The sequence below is a fragment of the Danio rerio genome, chromosome 2 (genome assembly GCF_052040795.2).
Source record: "Danio rerio strain M-AB ecotype USA chromosome 2, GRCz13ab, whole genome shotgun sequence".
NCBI lineage: Eukaryota > Metazoa > Chordata > Actinopteri > Cypriniformes > Danionidae > Danio > Danio rerio.
Window position 1 is genome coordinate 46,392,501 of NC_141022.1, and position 18,013 is coordinate 46,410,513.

General features: G+C 33.8%; 1 protein-coding gene across 24 annotated transcripts in view; it reads left to right on the forward strand.

Moving 5' to 3' along the window:
* Positions 1-18,013, forward strand: part of efr3a (EFR3 homolog A (S. cerevisiae)) — a 100,400-nt gene that overhangs the window by 70,908 nt on the left and 11,479 nt on the right. For 12 of the 24 annotated variants that reach the window (XR_015477612.1, XR_015477613.1, XR_015477611.1 and 9 more), the window contains 9 exons: positions 2,728-2,895; positions 2,982-3,096; positions 5,807-5,858; positions 8,834-9,006; positions 11,559-11,634; positions 11,878-12,039; positions 12,126-12,257; positions 12,336-12,403; positions 14,256-14,383. Coding sequence is in view for 15 of the 24 variants with exons in the window: in XM_087239007.1 (XP_087095133.1) it covers positions 2,728-2,895; positions 2,982-3,096; positions 5,807-5,858; positions 8,834-9,006; positions 11,559-11,634; positions 11,878-12,039; positions 12,126-12,257; positions 12,336-12,403; positions 14,256-14,383 (1,074 nt within the window). In the remaining 9 variants the exon portion in view is untranslated. 24 annotated transcript variants of the gene reach the window in all.

The window sequence follows — 18,013 nt, forward strand, 5'->3', positions numbered from 1 at the left end:
AAGTGAATGCTACATAACACTAATATTAAATAGATTTTTAGTACATGGCAATAAATTTGACTACCGAAAAAATGTACAGAAGACTTTTATTAATGTATTTCTCCAAAGTATCTTTGAATGCTTATCAAATGTGTTTGATGTTAGTGCACTTTTAGATGGTTCTTGAGTTTAAATTAAATAGATTTTATATGTTTTCATAATAATTCTTAAGATGGCATTTTTCCAAATGGGCTAATTAGCATGTTTATTTGGAAGATAAAATTTACACATTTATTTGAAGTGTAGTTATTTAAATAGTTCTCAAGTTTAAATTGAAACTTTTTTTTAAATTCTAAGTATAAAAAAGGTCAAATAAATTTGACTACTGCGAAAATATACAGAAGAGCTTTATTAGTGTTTTTCTCGAAAGTATTGTTTGAATGCTTAACATATTTCTTCAATGTTGGTACACTTTTAGGTGGTTCTCGAGTTTAAATTAGTTTTATTTTAAATGTATTCAGAATAATACGTAAAATATATATATATTTTTTAAATGGGCTGATTAACATGTTTATTTGAAAAGTACACTAAAATGTACACATTTTGTTTGCAGTGTAGTTATACAAGTAGGATAAAAATCCAATCTCACATACTAGATGGATTGATATGTAATAAAAATAATATGATATACTAAATTAATTGATGTAATAAAAAATATATAAATAAGTTGATGTCTCTTATTCAGTAAAAGTATACAGTTGAAGTCAGAATTCTTAGTTCCCCCGTTTATTTTTTCCCCAATTTCTGTTTAACGGAGAGAAGATTTTTTTAACACATTTCTAAACATGACTAGATATTTTTCAAGGCACTTCTATACAGCTTAAAGTGACATTTAAAGGCTTAACTAGGTTAATTAGGGTAACTAGGCAGGTTAGGGTAATTAGGTAAGTTATTGTAGAACGATGGTTTGTTCTGTAGACAATCAAAAAAAAAAAAGCTTAAAGGGGCTAATAATTATTACCTTAAAATGTTTTTTTTTAATTAAAAGCTGCTTTTATTCTAGCAGAAATAAAACAAAAAGACTTTCTCTAGAAGAAAAAAATATTATCAGACATACTGTAAACATTTCATTGCTCTGTTAAACATAATTTGGGAAATATTTAAAAAAGAAAACAAAATTCAAAGGGGGGCTAATAATTCTGCCTTTAACTATATATATTTGTGATTATTTTCTCCTATTTTTTTCTCCTATTGGCTTTTTTTTTATTCTTTTCTTGTTATTGCTTGCCTGCCAGTCTCTAAAGCTACAAACAGTTGCCAAAAATAACAAACTACCGCTCGCACTAACTTTTCTCATTTCATTATCTCTCCTGAAGTTCATTACTCACTAACTTCACTCCCCTTTCCATCCTGAAATCTTTTTTCTTTCGCAGGTCATATTGCTCATAATCAAAACAATGCTTACACGTTTCTCAGTTCCGTCTCTTCACCACCCAATCTGTGGTTGGGTATGTTAAGAAACCCACAGTCGCCCAACCGAAACCTTCAGCAGTCTCTAACTTGGATGCACAGTGCAGTATAGTCAACTAGTGCACTGCATTAAGTATTGATGGTGTTTTGATTCATTAAGGATGTGTATTTATTTAGATGACTGACTGAAGGTTTTGTGGGTTTGCTGTTCTGTGTAGAGTACCTGCAGCGCCCTCTAGCAGTGCTCTTTAGTTCCTGCGTCTACTAGTCATCGCGATCTGTTGTATGATTTTTTTATTTGATTTTATAAATGGTTAGAACACCTAAAAAAGAAATTCTGACATTATTTAATCACCCTTGTGTCATTATAAACCTGCTCATCTCTGGAACACATTGAAAGTCTATGGATCCAAAACTCTGACCCTATTTATTGAATGAAAAAAATGTAATTATATGAATCAAGCAGTTTAACCCAATTTTACAGCAGTGGTTCTCATGGAAAACTATGAGGTCAGTTAAACCATGTGACACTAAAAACAGCTGGACATTTTATCTGACCGCAGACACTGAATAAAGACAGCATATTTTTCTCACGTTGTGTGCCTGCTGGGCAATAGCTAAATGCACTACAGAATGTTACGTTTACACACATGTAAATTACATGTAAACGCATCAGCTTTTTATAGCGTAATACTCACTACTCACTACTTTTGAGTACTTTAGAAATGTCTACTTTTTACTCATACTTTGAGTATATTTACAACAGATACTTTTACTCTACTTAAACTACATTTTTAGGCAAGTAATGGTACTTTTACTAAAGTTTAAGTAAATTTTTCAGTACTCTTTCCAACATTGGTTAGAAGTCAACACACTGACATAAAAGTCTCAGCAACTTCCTGTCCACATGGATTTTAAGTACAAATAAACAGCCAATATCATAATAACAGCCACTGATTAACAATGAGAGTTGGTAATTACACTAAAGTGTCTCCTTACTTTTTAAAAGTGAATAGACATTTAATGGAGGGACTGAAACCTCTTAGACTGAATTAAACATATATTCATTTGTGTTCCTTCAATAAATAAAAGTTTGAAGGTGAATAAATGATGACAGATTTAAAATTTCAGGCTGATCTGACCCTTTAATCTCATATAGTCCTTATTGATTAGTCCTAGAGGCAGAACCTGTGACTTTGAGCATCTTTTTTTGCAGATTTAGTAAGAATAATCTGCATAAATCTGCATAATGACTTTGTGCTGTGTGCGTGCTTTCAGGTCCCACGGTGCTTGAGGTGTTCAACACCCTGCTGAAGCATCTGCGGATGAGTGTGGATTTTGAGCTGGGCGACGGGTCCCGCAGGAACTCCACCAGCAGCCTCTCCTCCGTCCGCACTAAAGAAAGCGAGGAACGCATCGTCCAGAATGCCATCATCCAAACCATCGGTGACAGCTTCACATGCACACTTAAATCTGACGTTTAATGAGGCTCAAACACTAAAGCGATTTTGCTCTAATTGTTTCATGTTTAGGTTTTTTTGGAGGAAATCTTCCTGATTACCAGAGAGCAGAAGTGATGATGTTCATTATGGGAAAAGTACCAGTTTACGGGACGCCATGCCACACGCTGGACACGGTCAAGATTGGGTAGGTCTGTGTGTGTACGTGTTGATTTGGAGAAAGTTTACTAAATGCCTGATTAACACTGCTGATTGCGTGTGTTAAACTGACACGTTTGCAACATGCAAATGACTTGTAATCAGAGATGTCAAAAGCACATCTCTATGGAGTGCAAACTTGTAGGATAAACAAATCAGGTGACAAAAACATTGCTTTTTCAGATCTGTGAAATGTAAGTATTTATATTTAGTTGTTTTAATTTGTACACAATTTTTCAGTCATCATCTTATTGCATTCCTGTTTACTTGAATAACTGTGAAAGATTTAGGACAAGTATTACTAACAGTAAGCACAAACCCTGTTTTGGCATTATAACAGTTCTGTCAGGATGTACTAAAGGCACATAGTGAGTCATTAGAGCTGAAAAGGACACACAGTTAATTTTGCGCCTGGCATATTTCATATACTGTACATTAGTAGTTCACTTTCAAATGCAAAATTTATGGAAGGAGAGATTTAAATGAATCGTGCAAGACAATTTTTTTTTAAGATTTGCTGTTTTCATTGGCATTTGAACCATACATTATGGTCAAAAAAGCATGTCTTCATGGCATAGTTCATGCAAAAAATTCATATTTACTTACTTTTTACTGTCCTTTCACTTATCCGAAACAATTTTCTTTCTGTTGAACATATAGGAAGATATTTTGAAAAATGTTGGAAACTATTGACTTCCATAGTATGGACTCGTTGAGTTCCATAGTTAAATAAAAATCCTGGGTAACTATGTTTCTATCCGCCTATTTTGATGCTCATTTTTATATGCACATGAAAAACAGTTGATGGAAACACCAAGATGCACATTAATTTTGATAATGCGCATAAAAATGTATGCGCATAACTGAGTAGGATAAACTTTTTATCCGATAAGATGCACATAAACTATGATGGTAACACTTTAACCAAACAAATTCCAGAACGCGCATTAAAAAGTCGTGATTTTGTTATGAGAGATCATGTGATGGTAGAAATATCAGTGAGTGGACAATCCAGCAGGCTGAGCACGTTGTAAAACATCTAAAATGTTGTTTTGGTCATTCTAAAATGCCTTAAACATTTCAGTATTAGTGTTATTATATTATTGATTACCCTCAGAAGAGCGTCAAGAGCGTCTGTGCCCCAGGTCTCACGCCTTCAAAAGCCATTACGCATTCATTGTATGTCGGCATCATCTTTTGAGGTCATTTACAAAATATAGAAAAGATTCACGCAGCTTCTCCTACCGCAGTAAATTCTGTTTTACGGTTGATATTTGGCGGCAGTTAATCAGGAAGACGCAGTTTTGTTCTCTTTGACTAATTGTATGGAAACGCTGCTTTATTCGCACGTCTTTTATGCGATATTCCAGTTTTGTGCAAAAATTTAATTTGCATCTTTAGATGGAAACATAGCTAACAGCTACTTGTTTCAAACATTATTTATCTTCTTTTGTGTTCAACAAACAGGTTTAGAACAAGCCAAGGGTGAGTAAATGATGACAGAAATGTCATTTATGGGTGAACTGTCCCTTTAAAGGTCCCATGAAATAAATGAAAGTATTTTAGATGTCAATATTATTATTGTTTGTTTTTATGATATCTATAAGCTAGTGTGCTCCAAAGCAATTACAAAATTTGCATTTAGAAGATATAAAACTGATATAATTATTTAAAGCTTGTATTTTTTTTTTTTTTTCACCTCATACTAGAGTTTCTCATCAAATCTTGACGAATCAAAGGCTCTCTAGTATCTGACATGCCCTGCCCACTTTAAGGTGCTTCACATTTGATGCGCTTGAACTCATCCTCTCTCTCTAGCAGAGTGGTGATGAAGCAAATTCTATTGGCTGTTTTATAAAAAGGGGAGGAGCTACACAATGTCCCACCCTCTCTTCGTGTTTCGGTTAAGATTACGTCAAACATTGAATAAAAAATGCACATTTCAAAGCACTTTATTGGACCTTTAACTTACACCCTGATTGTTAGTAGGTTATCGGCACCTGACTATGTTAGACTTTGCTTGTTTGCATCCTAATTTGTGCTCTATCACTTGCTGGATTATAATAGTCATTGTTATGAAAATGATCCTCTTTTTTAGTTCATTATTTGCTGAATCTCCTGCAGGACCTTCCACTTCCATCATACTTCTACCTGTTTTAGTATTACATATTTAAGACATGTTTTTAAGGCTGCGTATACCACAATATCAATCGATTTAAATAATCAGTATTAATATTTGTCATCTTCTTTAGTTCACATATTTGTTTTAAGGAGAGCAGTCAAATGTCATTTTTATTGTCGCTGGCTACTAATATTTTATAGTAGGCATTCTCAATATCTGACCTGCAGATTTTAGCTTCAAACCCAATCAGACACATTGGACTAGCTAATCAAGTCCTTACTAGGCTTTCTAGAAACATCCTTTCAGGTATTTTGAGGAAAGTTGGAGCTAAAATTTGCAGGACACTGGATCTCATGAAGAGAGTTTGAGAACCCCTGTTTTAGAGTATAATAGTGTATACATTGTTTATCACACTAACAAATAATAGATTTATGTACACTCCTTTATACATTTATATGTTACAAATTTATAAATTAGTGATATACCAGTCAATGACAAATTTTAAGCATTGTAACTGTGTCTGACATTGATAATGATAATGTTTCTTAAGTCTTGGATTTTTGTCTTCATTTCTCAGGCATCAGGGCACTAAGAGAATCCAGGCGATGCTGCTCAGTTCTCTTATTATGGTAATGCTGTTTTATTTCATTTAGACTATCTGTGTGTGTGTGTGTGTGTGTGTGTGTGTGTGTGTGTGTGTGTGTGTGTGTGTGTGTGTGTGTGTGTTTCTGTGTGTTTCTGTGTGTTTCTGTGTGTTTCTGTGTGTGTTTCTGTGTGTTTCTGTGTGTGTCAGTGTGTTTGTGTGTCTGTGTGTGTACGGATACATGTGCTTTGGAAAGTGTGTGTGCGTAAGGCAGTAATGATTAAAGAAAGCCAATGTTGTGGACACATTTACCAGTGCTTTGCTCATTTTTGCTGACGAAATTGAGTCATTTTAATAGGAGTCCATTAGGAGTGTAAACCATATTTTATTTTTCAAGAGTCAGCTTATTTGTATTTACAAGGTATAACACACAAAAATGTACATTATTTTGAACGAAACCTGAGATTTACATCTGTTCTCCTAAATTCTTCTAAATATTTAAAGTTTATTCTTAAAAAGATCCAAAAAAGGTGTCATAAAAGAATACATTGAGCAGTCTCACCAATATCTAGCTCTAACTAACATTCAATTGTACAATTTTTTTTACTATGTCCCTTCAAAAAATACTATAAAAACCTAAATAAATAATGTTTTGTGACTTCATAAATGTCAAAATATAAATATTTTTTATACAGGCACAAGCTAATAAATCACAGAGGCAATGTATAAACTTAATGGGCTCTATTTTAAAGATCTATGCACAAAGTCTAAAGTGCATGGCGCAAAAGCATTAAGGGCATGCCTACATCTTTAACTTCGTTTGTTAAGAGAAGAACAATAACGAAGTGTGGTCAAAAAAATAATATATCCAAACATGTCCTATTCTTATGCCTCATACAGCGATGCTCCAAAACCAGACAGGTGGACATATATAAACTTGTTTTTATTTAAACAAATATAAATATGCATCTAATAAATAATACTACTAATAATAATATTATACAGTTGCAAATTGTCATTAATAAACTGAAAAAAAAAACAGGTGAAGAAGGCATGGAGGCAGTGGTTTTTATATCTGCGTAGAAAATAATAATTTTTGTGATTATTTTATTCCTTTAATTTTTAATTCAGATATATGTCTGTATTGCTGTACATCCTGTGTGTGCATTAAGCATTTGAACGTGCATAGGCACATAACTAACTCGACTGTAGACCAGCTTTTAGTTGGTCAAAGGCCCGATCTATTTCAGTTATTCAATATGGCCAATAATGCACCTTAACACACCTTCTTTTTAGACAGGCACACCCATGAGTTCACAAAGTGGCGCAAATGGATTTGCTATTTGAACAACTTAGCGCAAAACATGAAAATTAGTGTAGGGCTGGTCTAAAAATAGCAATATATATATATATATAGAGAGAGAGAGAGAATCAGAATTATTAGCCCCCCTGAGTTATTAGCGCCCTGTTTATTCCCCCCTGTTTAGCGGAGAGATTTCTTTAACACATTTCTAAACATAATAGTTTTAGTAACTCATTTCAAATTACTGATTTATGTTTTCTTTGCCATGATGACAGTAAATAATATTTTTCTAGATATTTTTCAAGACACTTCTATACAGCTTAAAGTGACTTTTAAAGGCTTAACTAGGTTAATTAGGCTACCTAGGCAGGTTAGGGTAATTAGGCAAGTTATTGTAACGATGGTTTGTTCTGTACAGTCGAAAAATATATAGCTTAAAGGAGCTAAAAATTTTGTCCCTAAAATGTTTTTTTTTTTAATTTAAAACTGCTTTTAAATAAAACAAATAAGACTTTCTCCTGAAGAAAAAAATATTATCAGACACACTGTGAAAATTTCCATGCTCTGTTAAACATAATTTGTGAAATATTCAAATAAGAAAAAAATTCAAAGGGGGCAAATAATTCTGACTTCAACTGTATACAACCGCATAGTTCGGTTGTGCAATTCTGATTGGGCAGAATGAAAGTGTGCTCACTCAATTGGCTAGTTAGACTGCTACACACAGATGGCTGTCATTCATTTGCTCTGAGCAGGGGAAGTTAAATAATATATATTTCATATCGCAGCCTCTTGCGATATCGCAACGTTTTAAAACGTGATTGTGATTTGATTTCGATTAATCACACAGCCCTACTGAGCACCAATACAATGCAATTTCTTTCTGCAGTACATCTCCTTTAATGTTTTGAATTACAGTAATAAAGGAAACTTGATCTTCTTGACCTTGAACTTGACCTAATTATGATAATGATAAAAAAATCCTCTTTATTTTGGCTTAAAACATTGCAATAACATTGCATTGTGACTTCAGCTTCATTATCAGTGTCATATTGTGGCATGAATGTATCACTAGGAACCATGCAGATTATGGAATTACGTGCAAGAGCAAAAAAATTGCTCATTTTAATTTCAGTTGGTCTCACAAATTTGCCATGTGATGCAAAGCTTGATTTGAAAATCATTTCACAATCTCCACTACTAAAATAAGACGGCTTTTGGTCTTAAGTGTTTCATAAAAGTAACAGCTATCACATCCGAACCTTTAGTCTTGACTAGTTAAGACATCAGACTCGCATTCAGTCTGTGAGCTTGTTAGTAAAACCTTCCACACTCTCCTAAAGGGAGTTTCTGAAGGTTCCTCGACAGCAGACTGCACAGATCATAACATCAGATTACAGATGCCTGTGGTGCTTTGTGTCCTTTTTCTTCTTCTTTTTGTGTGTGTGTGTGTGTGTGCGATGTCCAATTTTGTCAGAATTCTGGTTTATGGATGGTTTCAGACTGGGCAACTTTTCAGGCAGTGTTGCCCAGCAACAGGGTCCACAGGTTGAGACTTACCATTATTATTTTGGATGTCAACAGATTTTGCTCTCCATCTCCCACTGCTGGACAATTTTATAAGTTCCACGATATTTCTAGAGTTCATAATGGGAAAATGCACTATATATAATAATGGTGCTGGTCATGTCTGATGGATTCTTTCTATCTGTGTGTAGGTTACTTCAGGGTTTAAGTGTAAAACGATGGGCGCTGGCCTCCCCGCAGCGTTTTTGGAGCCGCTTTGCTCCATCTCTCTGATGGAAGACAGTGAACTCCGGCAACTCGTCTTGGAGATTCTCCACAACATCATCGATCGTCATGACAACAGAGCCAAACTCCGAGGGATCCGGTGTGAATCTGCACTTAACACCCTATAGTGAATGTGTGAAGACCAGGGCTGTTAAAAATGAATGTGCTAACACCTGCCAATAATTAAATAACTAAACATTGATCATTTAATGCTGTGAATGCGTTCAGGTTGTCGGTCGTTTCATTCTGTTCTGTGCCATTTTTGTGAAACTTGACTGATTCCTGGTGTCCAATTATTAGTGTTTTTATTATCCAGTTAAAGGTAAAATTATTAGTCCTCCTGTGGAATTTGTTATTGATACAATTAGGTTTAAAAATGTGTTGAAAAAAAATCTATTCAATTCTCTCAGTTAAACAGCACTTGGTAAATATTTTCTTTTATATATGTTTTTTTAAAATAATCTGACAGGAAGGCTGATTATTTAGATTAATTAATTAACATAAATATCTTAACACATGGCGACGCAGTGACACTGTAGTGCTTTCGCCTCACAGCAAAAAGGTTTCTGGTTCGAACCTCGGCTCGGCTCAGTTGGCGTTTCTGTGTGGAGTTTGCATGTTCTCCCTGCGTTTGCGTGGGTTTCCTTCAGGTGCTCCGGTTTCCCCCACAGTCCAGAGACATGTGGTACAGGTGAATTGGGTAGGCTAAATTGTCCATAGTGTATAAGTGTGTCTATAAATGAGTGTGTGGATGTTTCCCAGAGATGGGTTGTGGCTGGAAGGGCATCCGCTCCGTAAAAATGTGCTGGATAAGTTGGCGGGTCATTCCGCTGTGGTGACCCCGGATTAATAAATAGACTAAGCCGACAAGAAAATGAGTGAATGCATCTTAACACATTTTAATATTAAATATATCAGGTCCTTATTGATTTTAGTTGTAGTTTCTGTGTTATGAACCATTTTAAGAAATCTTTAAGCTGTTCAAAGTTCAACTCAAAATCATACGCTCAAACTCCAAAACCTGATAATAACAAATAGTTTAATTATTATATTTCTTTGTATACATATGCTAAATACTTTAATTATTTAAAAAAATATAGTATAAAGTATTTTCTATTTTAATATAAAAATAAAATAATAAACAATATAATATTTTAATATAAAATAAATATTTGTAAAATTATAAAAATTTTACAGGAAGGCTAATATTTTTGATTTCAACTATATATGTTTTTTTTAGTTACATAAATATCTTAAACATTTTATTATTAAATTTATCAGGTCCTTATTGATTTCAGTTGTAGTTTCTCTATTATGAAGCATTTTAATAAATCTTTAACCTGTTTAAAGTTAAACTCAAAATCATATGCTCAAACTCCAAAACCTGCTAATAATATATTGTCCTATTACTATGTTTCTTTGTATAAATATGCATAACACTTTAATTATTTAAAAAATTATGTAAAATATTTTCATTTAAAAATAAAATAAATAATATAATATTTTAATACAAAAATAAAATATTTTTAAAAATAATATTTCACAGGAGGGCTCCTTTTGATTTCAATTATATACTGGTTGTTTAGTTATATAAATATCTTAAAACATTTTACAGTGCTCAGCATAATTGAGTACACCCCATTTTGAGGCGTTAATATTAATATTTATTAATAAAAATTTATATATTTTTTACATTTCTCAGTTGATATAGGCAATGTATTTTGGTGCCTTTAAGCAAAACAGATTTATTAAACGCATATATTTATTAAAACAATGTTTTAGTCACCAAACATATTTAGAAATTAAAAGATAATACAAGTAAATTCAAGAAAAATATTGCAAAAAAAAACACAACCTACAAAACAAATTTTTTCCATTTTTTTGCTTCTCTTGATTTTTCCTTATTTTTATTTTGTATTTAATATTTTTATGTAACATAAATTTGGGTGTACTAGTTTATGGACCATTATCGTAAATTATTTTGTTGGATAAGCTCGAAATTTGTCTTCAGTACTGACTATTCTAATGTATATGCACAAATATAATCATGTAAAGCTTTCTAATAAAAATATTATTTTAAAAGATATATTTATATATGCTGAGCACTGTATAATTAAATATATCAGGTTCTTATTGATTTCAGTTTTCAGATTTCAGCTTCTTCTGTATTATGAAGCATTTTAAAAAATCTTAAAATTTAAGAAACCTGCTTTTCAACTCAAAATCATGTACACAAACTTTAAAACCTACTAAGTACTAATTAGTCTATTGTTAAGTTTCTTTGTAATAAAAAGAAGCAGTATGCTTAAAAGGAATAGCCCAACAAAGCATGAATGTATCATTGGTGTGCTCGTGTTGTTTCAGTGCTCCGAGTATGACCATTGTTCTTTAAACTGAAAGGTTTTATTTTTAGAATATGGTCACTCTTTTCAATATAATGAAAGTACATAAGGACAAGATCAAACTTCAATAAGTCAAAACGCACTGTACAGCAATCACAAATTAGAACAAAATTAGTTTACTGTAAATGAATAAGAATCTAAAGTTTTTACACCTAATAAATGAGTATGCAAAAGCTAATAAAAAATAAATAAAAAAAGTGTGTGTTCTGAGATGCATCTGCCTTTCTTACTAAGCCTTGTGTGTCTGCAGGATTATTCCTAACGTAGCAGCTCTGAAGTTCAAGAGAGAAAAAATCTGCAAAGAAGATGTGGTCTTCATGAAAAAGGTACATGACTCACATGCAGAACATCAGACCTTAAACTTGTTAAACGTGTTTATACCTGCATATAATGTTGTTTAAAACAAAAAGAATGATGAACTTCATTGTTTAAAACAGTTTTTATCACTTTATGTTCTTTGCTGCTTTTGGCCTAAAAATCTGTTTGCTACAATGCATAATGACAACTTTTTCAAACTCCTTTAGATCACTTGGTTTTCTCTTTAAACTGCTCTCTTTCTGTTCTTCCAGCATGGACAGCAGTTATACAGGCACATTTATCTGGGCTGTAAGGAGGAAGATAATCTGCAGAAGAACTTTGAACTGCTCTTCACAGCGCTGGCTCTCATCACCATTGAACTGGCCAATGAGGAGGTGGTGATTGACCTGATGCGTCTGTCCATCGCCCTGCAGGTATTAAACCAGAAACCTGAAGCAACTTACCAAAATCAATTAAGTGTAATTGGTTATGCTAATCCCTGTCTTCTGATTGGCTGAAGGATATGGCCTTGGTCAATGAGGAGAATATGCCCATGTTTATTCGTTGTGGCATCATGGCGTTGGTCGCCGCATACCTCAACTTCCTCAGTCAGATGATCGCAAATCCTCCTTTTTGCCAACATGTCAGCAAGGTAGATGAGGAGACAAGTTTCTGGCTATAACACATATATGCACTTGCGAATCACTGTAACCTCTTGTCTTCCTGTCAGGTGATTGAGCTGAGAAGTTTGGATGCTCCGTATCTCCTGCCGGAACACATCTTCAGGGAAAAGTGTGTGTGAGTATTGCTTTGTGAATAAGGTCTATACTATTCTATACTATACTATACTATACTATTTATCAAAGGATATGTTAGGGTTTTTCCAAAAGTGTGAATAAAAAAGGATCAGAGTTAAATACTATTTCAGTTGTTCTGCTTCTAAATTTCACTGTTTATTCCGTTTGTTGGTAATTTCAGCCATTAGATGCAATATTAGGTCTAATATTAACAAATAGGCTGGTGTGTTGGAAAAAAAAGCTATTGGCTTCCATAGTATTTTTCAGTAATACCATGAAAGCCAATGACTGATTTATTTCCAACATTCTTTAGGATATCTTTTTTTGTGTGTTTAACAGAAGAAAGGAAGTCATGTAACTTTAGAACTACAGGGATGTGAGTTTTAACCAGTTATCTCTCTGTTAGGGTAAACCTTAACCAACCTATTCTGGAAAATATTCACAAATATTCTTGTGTGATATTAACTCAACATGGCTAATATACAGCAGGGAATATAAGTATTGAACACATCATCAGTTTTCTCAGAAAACATATTTCTAAAGGTGCGGTTGACTTGAAATTTTCCCCAGATATTGGTAACAGAAAAAGAAATCCATATATGCATATATGCAAAACTAATTAGTTTACAAATTAAGTTATGCATAATAAAATGAAATGACCCATGAAGAAGTATTGAAGACATGAAGAAAGGGAGGTGTAGAAAGTGAAAGCCCAGACAGCAGCTGAAATCTCTCAGTAGTTCTTCAGCAATCCTCTGCCCTTCATCGATGTAAATAAATATTCGCTGCTTAACTTTAACATCTACATTAGCAGGATGATGAAGATGAAACCAGAGTGGACATTTCAGCAAGACAATGATCCGAAACACAGTCAAGGAAACTCTCAAATGCTTTCAGAGACAAAAAACCAAGCTGTAGAATGGCCCAACCAATCACCTGAACTGAATCCAAAATAAAATGCAAATTAAAAATCAGATTTGATAGACGAAACCAACAGAACCTTCAAGATTTTAAACTCTGTTGAAGTCTGTAAAAAAAACTCACATCTGAGCAATGCATGTGACTTCATTCTCCATATGAAAGGCGTCTTTAAGCTCCCATTACTAAAAAAGATTTTTATATGACGCATTAAATACATTTCACTAGTTCAGCACTTTCTCCTTGTGTCATTTCATTGTGATTACACACTAACTCATTTTCAGATTTGTTTTGTTTTATTTTTATGTTTGTTTTGTTTGGGTATTTACCAATATCTGGTTTAATTCAACAGCTCCTTTAGAAATATTATTCCCTGGAAAAAAACAAGTGTTCAGTTTTTATTTTCCCCACTGTATAACAAAACCATAAACAAAACAGAACCCTGCATGACTTCAGAGAAAAACTAATCAATTGTGGACATGTTTCTCAATACATTTTCTCAATCAACTAGAAAGTGTGCATGATTTTTTCATTTGTTTCCTCATTTTAAGTAAATCGTCCATAAGAATTTTTTATTTGTTCATTAGATTTACTAAATCGTGTGCATGATTTACTCATTTTTCCTCTCCGTCATAAATTTGTAAAAAAAAATTTGTTTCATGACCTGAATGACAGTGTGGGGTAATTCTAGCTGTGCTCTAAAATTCTTCATCATATTGTGTGTTTTTATCAGGTTTTTTTTTTTTTTTGGAAAAGTCATTGAAATTCCATAATATCCACTTGTGCATAAAGTATGAACAATTATTACAATATTATCGTAGACTACAAATATTGCTATTGTTATATTTTCACATTTCTTTATAAAAAATGACAATGGCTTAACTAACTTCTTGATGTCTCTCCTTGGTTTTGTATGTTTGGGATGTGTGGATCAGGCTTCCAGACTCTTTGGATAGGGAAGACAATGCGCTGTATTTTCAGACGGCTGATCTGGCGGAAGCAATGACTGTACCTGGATATAATGTAGAGCGACTGTCCATACCTTACATACCACAGGTCACAGGTAAACATGCTCTTCTACACTGTTTCAAATAGTCGATTTGTAGGGAAAGTTAACCGAGGAATAGAAAATAACTGCTGATTTACTCGACCTCAGGTCATCCATGATAGAACAATAAAAATAACTATTATGAAGCACCAAGGAAACCGTTTCTGCTGAAATATTCATTAATGTTCCAAATTTTTTATTTTGGGTGAAATATTATTGTAGTATTTAAAGTGCACTTTTAAGGAGTTCAAGCGTAGCACTGAAATCCTATTGTAAATGGTAGAAAAGCCCAAAAGTCACCATACTTCCCTAAAAATAAATGGGCAGATCAAACCGTACTGCGTAGATACCTGAAACTTTCCATTAGATCTTGTAAAATTTTTAGGTATTTTGCAATTTTATAAGTTTTCTGTAAACTACTCCTAGGTATTTCACAACAATAGTGTTTTTTGGGGGGGAATTTGGACTGCCTAGATCAGTAATTATCAAACAAAGTGGAACTTTACCCTTTGGATGGCCATTCTAGCGTCATTTAGAAATTGGGTGTTAATGAATATAATAAAATGTCTGTAATTCATAAATGAAAACTCAAATAATTACAAAGTTTGCTGTGCACATGCATCATGTCACTGCAGGTAAGTCTGCAGACATTGTTAAAGATAATCCAATAGGTTTCTCTGTAACAGTTGCAAATATAACAGATATAAAATAATCAATTTCATAAAAAAATGTTTCGCTATAACAGTAAACACTGAAAGATTACATTTTTTCTATGGTAATTCAATATTACTGGCTAAAATGATATTTTTGTGTGTTTTTGTTTCGTATTTTCAGCCTTGATTGAAGTAGTTAACAAACTTTCTAATTGATAAATGAGCCTAAGACACTTGAATACTTGAATCACAATAAGTGCTAAATATCTTTATGGAATTTACAGTGTGATCACACTACTTACATGGATTTACTTTTACTGTACAACGAAATAGAATGACAAGATGGTGAGGACTCATTTAATGGTCATCAGAATCTTAATTCCCTTAATAATGTCATGTTTTTTTAATGTTTGTACATTTATAAAGCTATAATTTGTATTATATCATCTTTGTGTCTAATTACAAAAAAAGCTAATTATTGCTCATGTGAGCTGTTAGTAATGCAGCAAATCACAAAGCAGGAATACAAAAAAAAAAAAAAAAACATTCACTGCACTCTAAGTTTACCCCACTGTACGCATGTGAAAAGGGTCAGTATTGCAAAAGTATAGCATTTGGGACGCACACTCTTTTTCTTGTAGCTTTGGATTATAATTCCACATAGTTGGTTGATATTGCACATATTGGATATTATATATTGTTTTCAGTTGTCATGCATCTCCTCTCAACAAACACTTTTACAGAAGTTTGTTTTGTTCAGAATGACTTAAAAGCTTGGTTGTGCTTGATCCACAACCACTTAGTATATAATGCCCAGATTCTCTCTGTAACCATTTACAAAGCCTCCAAAATATATGATGCGTATTGTTTGGAAATCTGTACGGTTTTTAAAACTCATGTAGTTTATTTCCAGCCAAAGAACTGGTGCTTAAATCAGACGCCAACTCCTCTGCAAAAGCCAATGCTTATGAAGTTACTGTTGACACTAACAAAAAATCTTTCCTTATCTCATGTCAATTCATCCGCTTTCTCCACTTTTCTCTGTCTGCGTGTTTGCGCTGTAGTCCTGTACACGGTAGGAAAGATTCTGCACAGATGTAAACAGACATCCAGAGGTACACTCAATACGTTAGAGGTCACATTTGTGGATAGAAAGTTCAGTCAATAGTAAGACTATGTACAGGAGTTGAACAATGAGACCGAAACACTGGCCAATTTAGTGTTGGAGAATTCAAGGCTAAATTTGACCAGCCTGCTGGCCAATCTTCATTGATTGCTTGGGCTCAGGACAATGTGAAACATTTATTGTTCTCTGATGAGTCCACCCTCACTGGCTTTCCAACATCCGGGAGAGTTACGGTGTTAAGAAGCCTCAAAAAAGTGCACCGCCCAGACTGTTGCATTCCCAGAGTAAATCAGTGATGTTTGGGCTGTAATACAATGGAATTAGGACATCTCATCTCGCCCCCCAAGCCACCCCCCCACCCCCCCCCCCCCCACCCCAAGCACCCCCCACCCCAACCATCGTACTGCTGAATTTTCAGGGACAACAATTGGCAGGTAAAACAGCAAAACTGGTGACAGAGTGAACATCGCCCATGACCTGCACAGTCACCGGAACTAAATATTATTGAGCCGGTTTGGGGTGTTTTGGTGAAGCGAGTCAGGAAACATTTTCCTCAACCAGCATTACATAGTGACTTGGCCAATATTTTGCAAGAAATAGGTCTTCTGGCCATTGTACAGGACTGTTGTATGTCATTCCCAATATAAATTAATGCTGTATTGGCTGCAAAAGGAGGCCCTACACCAGGGGTGCCCAACCCTGTTCTTGGAGATCTACCTTCCTGCAGCAATTTATCTCCAACCCTGATCCAAACATAACTAAACCAACTAAGTCAGGTGTGAGCTGAACTCTGCAGGAAGGTAAATTTACAGGAACAGGATTTAGCTCCCCTGCCCTACACCATACTAATGAATTATTATGGTCTAAAACCAGGCGTTAAAGTTTCATTGTCCAACTGCTGTAATTAGTTTCTCCCCAGTACTACAGTTTGTTTACCACACTTACTGTACATACTATAGAATTGTAGCTTGAGTGGCAGATCATCTGTAGCTCCTGAAGTATGAATATGATGAATAATGTGGTCATCTAGATCTGTTTAACTGTATTGCTTTTTTGGACGCTGCTATCATCTGGATGGTGTTTCTGGTAGGTTAAGGAGAGAATACACACCAACACCAAGCTTGAGTCTCAGGGAAAGTGCTGACGAAATGTCATCTCACGTGGTTTTTTTTCTTGATAAAACCTAATTTTACTCAAAAATAAATAGTCACAGATTGCTAATTTACCACTTAATAAATATTTTAATTAGGCCTGTCACAATAGTCTATATATTGACGCACAACATATGAACCTGACCTAAATCATTTTTAAAGATATATATATATATATAAAAACCAATGTTAGTAACATTATAGCTGATTGCGCTGCCTCTGTCATTTCATCCAATCTCTATTTTGGGTGTCACTGTCACGTCCCGATAAGGAATTTTTGTTGTGGGATATATTGTCAGAAATTCTTGCGATAAGCAATATTATTGTCATTTTGAGATCATTTTATGCCACTGATTACATAACGATTATATAACAGCATAATAATGCAAATAGCCATAAACACTTTAAAATGCGTGTAATTCTTAACCTTATTTAAATTCTATAAGTTGATGTTAAAAATGTAAATGTTGTATAAATGTCATATACACTTTTAAATGTCCTAATAGGTAAATGTCCAGATATATACTTTTTAGACCAGTAAGGTAGAACGTAAACATCATTGTAAAATGTCTTTAAGGTTGTTTGTGAATTTGTAAATATACAGTATAATGGCAAAAATTATTAAAGTCATCTGTAAGTTATAAGTCAATATAGGGATTATTGTGACAGGCCTAGTCACTGTTAGTATGGTAAAAAAGGGAGAAAAAAAACTGTA